Raw genomic sequence first — 10,510 nt, 5'->3', positions numbered from 1 at the left:
CCCAGCCACACACAATATCCATTTGCATAGTGTATATTGTATGTCAGTCAGGACAAACTTTTTTTTTCCAAATGCAATTAAAATGCTATAGTAAGATGTTTGATTTTTAGTACAGGATTTGGGTTTTTTTCCCCAGTCCAAGATGGCAAACCCCCCCCCCCAAAAAAAGGAGCACTTCTAGGGGAAGGAAGAGGATTTTTGGCAAGTCATGGGTTAGGTGTGGGACTTCTGGTCCCAGACACTGATCAGGAGGAGGGGCACTGGTCAGGGTGGAGAGCTCCCCTTGAGGCCCTCAAAGTTGTTAAGTGGCCCTCCAGCTGAAATAACTGCCCACCACTGCTCTGAAATCTACTTTTACTCCATGCTCCCTCTTTCCAGAGACTAAGCATGGCATTCTGTAGGGACAGATCCCTTGTATTTAGCACTGCACAAGAGACTGAAAAATGAGAGGCATGTCTAGAATCCATTCCTAACAGACATCAAAATACAATGAAAGATGAATTGCTAGTGCTAACCATACACCTCTGAATTAGGATTCTAGCTGCAAGTCCCCTTTGTTGATGGAATCTCTCTTTCAAAGAAAACAACAAACAATCTCCCTGAAATATCACGCATCTGAAGTTGATTCAGTAGCCATAGTTTCTTCTCGGACACTCTAACACTAAAAATAATACTACCCTCCTGCCCATTATTGATATTACCACTGATGAATTCCCAGGAAAAAAAATTCAAAGGGTGGAACTAATTCTTACAAGAAATTTAAGGAAAAAAAAACAGATATTTATAATAATGCTGGGAAAAGAGCCATTAGAAAAGAAATAAGAGGCAAGAGTACTGCTGTTTTGGGGAGCTGATGTCAGTATTTTGGGAAATGTTCTGTAGAATAGAATGGTTAGTACTCCCTGGAAAAAGGCAAAATAATGTCCAAATCCAAGTAGAATTTTCAATTTGAACAGTTCTACTACTAACCTCTCTGGTATAAAATTCAACAACTTAATTCTGAAGCTATCCAGTATGTGTTTATTCATTGTGCCTACCCTGACTATTTTAGTGAACTTGAGCACAGATACAGTCAACTACTCTGAAGTTTTCATAAGCAGAATACAAGGTAAGTTCTCTTTGATGATATATGAGAAAACAAATTATAAAATATTTAAAAGAGAACTTCTACTTCTATAGGCTTGTGCTAGCATGAGCACTGAGCCTGCACTGGAAGAAAAGAAGCAAATATATTTGAAAGGGTGCCATAAAGAAAATGAAGAAACATTTTTTTCTTTGCTCCAGGAGGTGGGACCTGTGGCAATGGATTTAAAAACTGGGAAAGCAGATTTAGACCAAAACTAAGGGATAACTTTTTAACTGTACAGCCAAGGAGGACAATGGAACAAGTTACCTGGAAAAGTTGTAGATCTCTTCCTTGGAGGTTTTCAAAGGCTGGATAAGCCTCTATCTAGGATGGTTTAAAAATTGCAAGTTCTGGATCCTTGTACGAGCTAAGACTAGATGACTCTTGATGCTCCTTCTAGCTGTATGATTCTGTGATGCAAGTATTCAGGCATTAATTTCATAGCCTAATTATTTAGTAGCCAGGTGATAAAAATCAGTCTTTTCTGATACCAATTTAAGAGCAAGTCCTTCTTTAGCATCTTGACAGTCCAATTTACTACATAAAAAACAACTCCCTTGCTCACTTTGTGGCAAATGTCTCTTCCTATCTACACAAGTGTATTGCTTGAAAAAAAAATGCACGACTTAACTATTTAAATTGCTTTGTCATCATTGAAATGCAAATACATTTTAACAGTAACATTTCAATTAGTCAGAAATGGCCATCATCCAAATGCCTAACTGAAAAAAAAATCATCATAAAGTGCACTTGCACATAAACAACTCCTACCATTATCAAAGATATTACATGCCTTTGCTTTCCAACTGACTTTTTCTATAGTTAAGGATTTTTTAAATACTGTGTATTAGGTTCTGTTTATCTTCCCGTTGCAGCAAAGACCAAAAGCTGTCACAATGTGTCACTGACTGCTGTATTATGTAGTTTTAAACAGGATTTCTTCCAAGAGGCTAGATTCCTAGGACACATCTTTTAGCCTACAACAAAGAGAGGAGCAGAACCAGACTTCACAGATCAGGTCGGGATTTGTCATGCTCAGGTGCACAGGCCACCAATTAGACAACTTCCCAAAACAGAAAGGTGTGCCCTCATTTCATACCTGGGGGGTTCTGAAGAGGAATGGGATTAATGCTTTCCATGGACAAACCTGGTTTTGTCCCCCTCTCCAGCACAGGCAAGAAGACCTTCATAAAGGATTAGGATTTGATACAGAACTGATGCACCATACTGCTTTAACAGCATCAAATTTAGAGGATGCCACAGGCACTTTCCTAGCCATATAAATAAAAAGAAATGCTGTCTAAGAAAGCAAGATGGGGCACTGAGAATCTTAAGTTCTGGCTAGCTTTTCATTTATGCCACTGATGCTTCAGTGAAACACCTTGGAAAAAAAATATCAGTTCAGACATAAAAATGTGGGGAAGAACCCAAACCCTTTTATTAGAGAGATTCTAATTTATGCATTTTTAGCTGCTGTAATGTACTTGGTTAAAAAGTCCTTCAGTTTAGAAATGTGCATCATTTCTTTCATGGTGGTGTCTCTGCTTCTCAACTGGACTATTCCGTTTTCCAGAGTAGCATCAGTTATCAAGATTGTGAAGAGGATGCTCATCTCATCATACCTGCAAAAGAACGAGTGCACCCATTACAACATTATAGCTTTGGTGTACAATAGACAACACAGACTGGGGTTATGTTGTACTGTGTCCAATACACAGCATGTTGTACTGTGTTCCTTTCTCACTTTCATCACCTTGACCTTCTAGTTACAGTGCTACAAGTTATTAGGTTTCTTTGGAACAAAAGGGGTTTTATTTAGTAACCTATAATAGGAATATTTTTACTGGAGAAATAGTAATTCTTCTCCTGAAATTGTCTAATAGACAAGCTTTATTTTGAACTTACTAAACTGCTATATTAAAAATAGTATGTTTTTTGCTTCTTACTGAAAGCTCAATGAAAGTTAAGAGAAAAAAAACACAGATGACAAATTCATTCAACTTGTTATCATCCCTCCAAAGTGTAAGTTATGGACCAGTTCTAGGAAAGCTTAATGGCATAAATCACAATCACTTGTGCAGATAATCTGCTGATAGAGAATTATGCAACTGGTAAGAGTCTCAGTGAACAGTAAATAATTACTGTTTCAAATCACTTGCTTAAACATGAAATATAGAAGTAGGTCCACATGCAAAAACAGCTGTAAGCTTTTTTTTTTTTTTAAATATAGGTTTATTAATCATGTTATTAAACACCATTTTTCACAGGGACTTCCTCAAATGTTTTACTGTTTTCCACTCAAAAATACAACTAGTTTTAATATCAATGAGAGAATAGTGTACTGAAGTTCTTTAGTTAGTGAGCTTTGTGGTAATAAGCTCTCAAGCAAAACAAACACACCAACTACTGTTTTCAGACATTTTTTTCCTGTTCTCTGTGACTGGACAGAAGTTAAGCTAATTTTAGCTCTTTCAATTAAAGACATTTCTACCTGACCAATCATTTTATTTGCCAGACTGTGTTCCCTTACTTTGTGTAAAGTTGTTCCAAAGATGTCTGCATGGTTTCAAGATATCCAGGCCACACAGAAATTCCATTTTCTATCAATTCGGTGAATAGTCCCTAAGCTACCTATATATACACACACACACACACACACATATAAAAAGGGAGCATTTGATGATTTGAAATATTCAGAGAGACACATCTGTTTTACACAAAAGCTCAAATATAATGTTTAATACAATATTGATTTATATACAGTAATACACATACTCAAAGGAGAGCAATAATACTAACATCTCAATTTTCATATATGCCTTACCACTCAAAAACTATGCTCAGATGGATCTTTTCCATGCTTATTTCTTAAAAAGACAATTAAAAAAACATTGTTTCTATCTGAAGATTGTGTCTATGTTACTAAAATGACTAAAAAGGATTAGAGATATTTAGGGTACACATTTAATACCTAAATATATTTAAGTAAGCAAACACGTACTACCTGGCATCTAATACCTAAAACTAGAAATAGCTAAATTAAATTCTTATTTTTGTTTGCTCTGAATACAGTTAATTGTATTGTTCTATAAATACAGTTTTATAAATACTGCCAGAGACACCATGTATTCAAGCCTGAAGGATTCTCTATTACTCCCCCAAACCTCATTTCTATTAAAAACAAAAAACACTGGAAAGATTCCCTAACAACTAAGCCCTACCCCCTGCAGAGTAGCAAAGCAGCAAAATTTCTCCTAACTGGACCAAGAAATCCAGAACCCACCACAAGAATTATAAAGCGAGAATACAGAGAATTGCACAACCCAATGTTTAGTCATTATATACCTGTCTCAGATCCATTGCTGGGCCTCTTCCCATGTCCATGGCCACTTTGATTGGCGTTAAGCAAGGGTGAAGCTTAAGCACCTGGAAACATCAGAAGAAGCAACAGGTTACTGCATAAGGACACTAAATGTATAAAACAGAAATAAAAAGAGTATTATGAGTACTTATATTTTTACTATTAAAAAAAATGACTGCTTTGCTGAACAAACAATATATATTCCACATGTACAAACATGTTTTTACTATACAAAATCCTAGGGTAAGATAAAGAGTCAGATGCCATGCACCACTAAAGTTGTCTATACTACAGAAGAGCCTTTGGTGGTATAAGTATGCCACCACAGCCCCTAGTAGAGACAAGGTGCATGCTGACAAAAGGTGTTTTCTACCAGCATCACTATACCATCTCCTACAAATAACATAAAAGGCAATAAAAACTATTTTCTGTCAGTGCAGCTGCCGCCACAACATGATAGCTGACTGAGCAATGCTGGTGAAGGTCTGTGATTTTTTTCAGCAGAATTCTGTGGTTTAGACCTGGTCTCAGTGGCTTGCTATTTTCATAATCCTTTATCTGCAGGCATGTTAAAAGGAATCACCTGTCTTTGTGAAGTTTTCTTGCCTAAAGAACTCTCAGCCAACTGCAAGGAATCACAGAGATATGCTAACACTCCTTGGTCCAGATTGCCAGTCACAGAGAGCACATGAGGAACAACAGTCTTCCTTCCATCTCGGGCCTGCAAGAAAAAAAATTAAAATATCAACCCTCAAAAACAATTTTACTTAAAATGTGCATGCACACACACACACACACACACACACTGACCCCAAACTCAGCTCCCTTGACCTATTCAAGACCAAATACATATTCAAAAAACTACCAACCACATCTATAGCTTTACAGTAGATAGCTGTAACCAATTTAATTATAGCAAGAAACAGGAGAAATACCAAACCCTTGCTAAAATAAATATCTCCCCCGACCCTTCCCAAGAAGACCAGCCTTACAACTTGCCCTGTGATCAGCATATTGGGGCTATTTCATGCCCAGGCAGGAACTGGGCTCCTTGGAAAATCTTCTCATCAGCAACCATTATACCAGAATGTCAACATGAGCAACCTTTGCCAATCTCATATGTGGCAGAGAAAGAGGAAAGCTCTTGGATTCTGCATGTTGACACTAAATGAAGATGTATTCCACAGGTGGACAAGTAACTAGTGCAGATCTCTAAGAATTACTGTAACACTGAACTGAAAACTCTGAACTGGAAAAGCGCAAGATCTTTGTCTTTCTCAAGGAAGGTATCTCTAGTAGCAGAACCCATAGCTTTTTGTCTATCTGTTGAATCTCATAGCTACCTGCTGAAGAACAAGTATTTGTATATAAAGCTTTCCAAGTAGAAAAGTGTAAACATTATACTTAACAGATACTCTTAGCACCTGTAGCCAGAACTTCTTTTTAAACATATTAAACCTATTAACAGGCTGAAATTCAAAGTTCATAAAATCAAATAGCAATAAGGCTTAGAGAAACTTTCCCCAAACATCCAGAACTCTTCCCCCCACCCTTTAGTTTGCTAGAATTGCAAGCTGCTATCCTGATTTTATCCACATAAGATCCCTTCACTTGCTGTAATATTCCTATGCAGTACTGAAAAACTAAATGATGTGCATTAAAATGCTTATTCAGAACCTACAATATATAGCAGGACATTTAAATTATTGCATGGGTGCGCATGGGAAAGGTTTCTCTGGCCTGCTCTCATTTTGTTTTTCTAAAGGTGGCATTTTCTACAGAAGCAATTACATCATTTCAGTACATTAAGCCACTCTCTATCAAATACCAAGCATTTCAAGTGGTTGAGTGAGAATGACCTTTACAGTTCATTTTTAAGTGAACTTATGGCTGGTGAAAGATAGAGTCTGACAGCAGTTGAATGCTACCCAAGGAACAGGTATAAGGCACAGGCCAGACAACTTTCCCCTCACTACCCTGCCAATGCATCTCAATGTTAACATTAAAAAAAAAAAATCAGGTCTGGGAGTGAAAGAATAATTTCACTTTAGCTTCCTTCTCTCTGCTTTTGAGGTCTGTTAAATGCATAATCTAAAATGCCATGACACTCCTTTATTTTAAAAGAACAAATTTAATTTACACATTAGGGGATCATTTGTATCTCTTCTCAGTAACTTACAAATAAAACAAAGTGAATCTTACATGTAATTTTGAGCTATCCCCCGGATACATTTGTAGCAATTCTTTATCTCCCAGATTCTGCAACCTCTCTATCAATTCCTTTCCCCAAGGAAAGCTGTAGTACAAGTTAACTCCTCTTCTTCCCTCTTCATCCTGAAAGTCGCTGCTGATGAAGTTAGATGGACCTATTGCAAACTGAAAACAAGAGGTGGTTTAAAAAGGAAGTCCATCTACTGAGCATCTTAATTGAATTGCAATCTTTAAAAAGGGGGAGGGAGGAAAAGAAAAATGAATGGACCTCTAACCCTTCATGAAAAATAGACATTATAATTCATAGTGCAAAGTGTTACCTCAGATGCAACACCCTAATCTTAAAGTTACTTAAGAAAATGAAAATTTTAATTTGGCTAAATCACATCAACATCTGCTTGGCAGCATTGTTATGCACTTGGAAATAGCTTTTTACCCCAAGAGTGGCTGCATTTCAGCCGTGAATATGTGCCAATATCATTATGCTGTAAACATAAAGCTGTGCTCTTTACCCCCCCCCCCCCCCAAAAAGATAGAAAGTTTTTGCAATATTTAATCTTAAAAAAGAAACAAATACCATATTTACCTTTCTCCACCACTGGAGCCTCTGGCGTAACCAATAATCAAGCCACTGTCCTATAGTTCTGGCGGAGCTAAACCACACAAGGGAAGACATTGTCCTTTCGCCTGTTCTTTAAACAATAGCAAGGTGAGCAAGTTAACTCCTTTAAAAAAACAACAAGGGAAAAGCAAGAGACATCATTCAAAAATGTAATCCAGAAGTAAAAGAAGTCAGCATTCTTTTAATTATAAAAAGAAATCTGTCAGTTGCCATTACTGTACCTTGTGATGCTCTCATCTGGATTCTCAGAATCTGGTTCACAATGAAAGCAAACTCCAACCTGAGCAAGCCCATAAGGCAGCCTCTTGTTTACCAGTTCTAGACAACTGACATATTGCTCGAGCGCACCTGTCAAGAGACAAATCATTCATACCTGGAACTATGAGAAGAATCTTAATTATTACAATCAAAAGTAATGCTTTCCAATGTATCCACAGAAGACAGCTCCAGCCCAGGTACCGCAAGGGAGGAAAAGGGTAAAAGTAATGACATTGCAAGACTAAACAGGCAGAGCACGTGCAGAACTCGATGGCAGCACATTTGTTTTCCAGAATCAAGGTAGATTTGCACCTTAGAGATTACTAAATCACAGATGCATAATAAGCCTTTCTCCTGATTCTAAACACTTCTGTTTAGAACAGATTCTCAACCAGGGTACATGACACCTTGGGGTGCCTTGAAATAATTTCAGGAGTGCCCCAGGGTGCCATAAAGTGTTAGCACTGTTAGATTTGCAAACATGGTTCACAGGACAAACCCAGAGATTTCACATAGGAATCTACAGTATTAAAAATCACTGTTGTGGTTTTTGAGTTCTTTGCAACAGAACTGCTCTATTTTTCCTTAGTCAAAAAATGAGTGAAAAGAGCTGGAGTTTTCTGATGGGGTGCCTCAAATCTAGTGAAGGGGGCCTTAAGTCTCAAGAAGCTGAGAAACACTGATATAGAAATGTAGGTAACCATGTTAGTCTGAATTCAAGGAGAGAGAGAGAGACAGAGAGTTCACTTCATCAGAGGCTAAGACACTTGGTTGCCCGCTATTTAAGTCAAGTAGAAGGCAGGGTAAACTTGTACTTCATAGACTAAAAAAAAGTGTGCGCTATGGGTGCACCATTAAAGATTTGTTTTGGCCGATACCGATGGCCAATTATTATCCAGCCATATTGGCCAACACCAATCTGATAGCCAACATTCAGTCCTGCAGCTTGGAGAGCAGTGTCCTGCCAGTAAGTCTGTGCGGGAGATGGGGAATGGGTGGGGAATGGGTGTGGGGGGGGACAGGGCAGGGGACAGGATGGAGCTGCAGGTGGCTCATGCAGCAGGTGTGGGGAGGGATGGGTGGCTCCCTGCCGCTGCCCACACCCTAGAGGCATATGCCCCCTGGATTTGTGTGCAGGGCAGGGGTGGGCTATTTGCTGTGGACTCAGGGGCTACACCAGCCTCTTCCTGGTGGGTCAGGGTTGTACTTGGGGCAGGCAGCAGCAGTACTGGGAGGGGGGGCTACAATGAATTTTGGGATGGCCATAGCCCCCCTGTAGCCCCCCCCTTCCAGTACTGTTGCTGCTTGGCCCACCCCAAGTAGTCTCAGCCCAGACCTACTTCTCAGAAGAGGCTGGTGCAGCCCCTGGTCCCAAGCCCACAGTAGGCAGTGTGCCCTTGCCCTATGCACAAATCTGAGGCACAAATGCCCCCCATGCCTCCTCTGGGGGTGCATGCAGCAGCAAGGAGCCACCCACCCATCCCCGCGTCCCCCACACGAGCTGTCTGTGGCTTCATCGCACACCCCACCCCGCCCCAACTGGGCAGCACCTGCCCCGGCCCCACTCCCTCCCTCACTGTGGGGGCCTTGATCTGCCCCATGCCCCTTCCCACCCACAGACTTACTGGCCGAGTGCTGCTCACCAAGCTGCTGGGCTGCATGCCTACACGCAGCATTTATCAATGACATTATTGGCTACGCCAGTCAAAAAAGCCAACTGCCAATAAAATGTCAATTTTCCTTTTATTGGTGCCAATCCATTATGGACTGATATATCAGTGCACCTCTAGTGAATGCATGTACATATACGTGCATGTAAATCGACAGATACAGCATAAACTTTCCTGAGCTGAAGCTCCCTTCATCCCATGCTGTTCAAGGGACAGCCAGTCTGAAGTCAAGTAACAGGCAGGGTAAGTTTTCACTGTACAGTATAGACTAACCAAAGTGCATATATGTATACACACACGTGTATGTCTGTCTATACCCATCTATATGTCTATATCCATCTATATATATAGGCAAGCCCTGTTTAACGCTGTTTCACTAAGTGCCATTTCACTATAACACTTGGGTTATGTTACACACTCATTGAAAATTGATACCTGATTTCACTTAGCGCTCAGTGAGTTTCGTTACAATGCTCGCAGTTGCTATCTTGACTCATTAAAAACAATTGCAATCTCTATCTTGGGTCATCAAATACTTTCGGTCAGTTTTGCTTAACGTTAATTTTTTCCAGGAACCAATTAAAAGCGCTAAGCGGGGGATGCCTGTATATATTTCTATTTATCTATATATAGAGCTATATATAGAGATATCTCTATCACTATAGAGATATCTATATCGCTATATGTACATATACACACACAAACATGCATGTGTGTAAACAGATGGAGATAGAGATAGACAGACACAGCCCACGCTTTCGTGAGCTGAAGCTCAGTTCATCACATGTTGTCCAAGACACAGTTGCCAACTAGTCTGAAGTAAAAGGCAGGATACATTTTCACTTTATAGACTAGCCAAAGTGTGTATGTGCACACATGCACACACATAACTAGATGCAGAGACAGAGACAGACGCAGCCCAAAATTTCCCGAGCTGCAGCTCGCTTCACCACGTGCTGTCCGAGACAGCTGCAGGCTAGCCTGAAATAGAAGGCAGGATAAATTTTCACTTTATAGACTGGCCAAAGCGCGTATGTATATACACACATGCATATATATACGCGTATGTATGTATACAGACAGACAGATGGAGAGACAAGAGGCAGACAGACGCAGCCCAAAGCCGCCCACGTTTGCACTGCGCCGCCGAAGCCTGGTGTGCCCCGGCCCGCGCATGCGCAGCACAAGCTCTGAAGCTGCAGCGCCCTCCACCCGCCGCTACCAGGGCGCGAGGCCGGGCCCACCCCAGCCCGGTCGGCGGG

The 10,510-nt window shown here is 40.2% G+C and overlaps 1 protein-coding gene across 2 annotated transcripts in view; it reads left to right on the top strand.

Moving 5' to 3' along the window:
• MILR1 (mast cell immunoglobulin like receptor 1) overlaps positions 1-5,208 on the top strand; it is a 14,582-nt gene extending 9,374 nt beyond the window's left edge. The window contains exons 8-9 of one of the 2 annotated variants that reach the window (XM_025196286.1): positions 1,052-1,108; positions 5,052-5,208. In XM_025196286.1, the coding sequence (XP_025052071.1) occupies positions 1,052-1,108; positions 5,052-5,179 (185 nt within the window). In that variant the 3' untranslated portion in view covers positions 5,180-5,208. Of the gene's footprint in view, positions 1-1,051; positions 1,109-2,050; positions 2,563-5,051 lie in introns of those variants that run through there. The other variant, XM_025196287.1, reaches the window with a different exon arrangement.
• The last annotated feature ends 5,302 nt before the right edge of the window (positions 5,209-10,510 follow it).

Source organism: Alligator sinensis, unplaced genomic scaffold (assembly GCF_000455745.1).
Source record: "Alligator sinensis unplaced genomic scaffold, ASM45574v1 scaffold282_2, whole genome shotgun sequence".
In the NCBI taxonomy this organism is placed as follows: domain Eukaryota; kingdom Metazoa; phylum Chordata; order Crocodylia; family Alligatoridae; genus Alligator; species Alligator sinensis.
The sequence above is the reverse complement of the archived record's forward strand: the minus strand, read 5'-3'. Positions and strand labels throughout refer to the sequence as shown.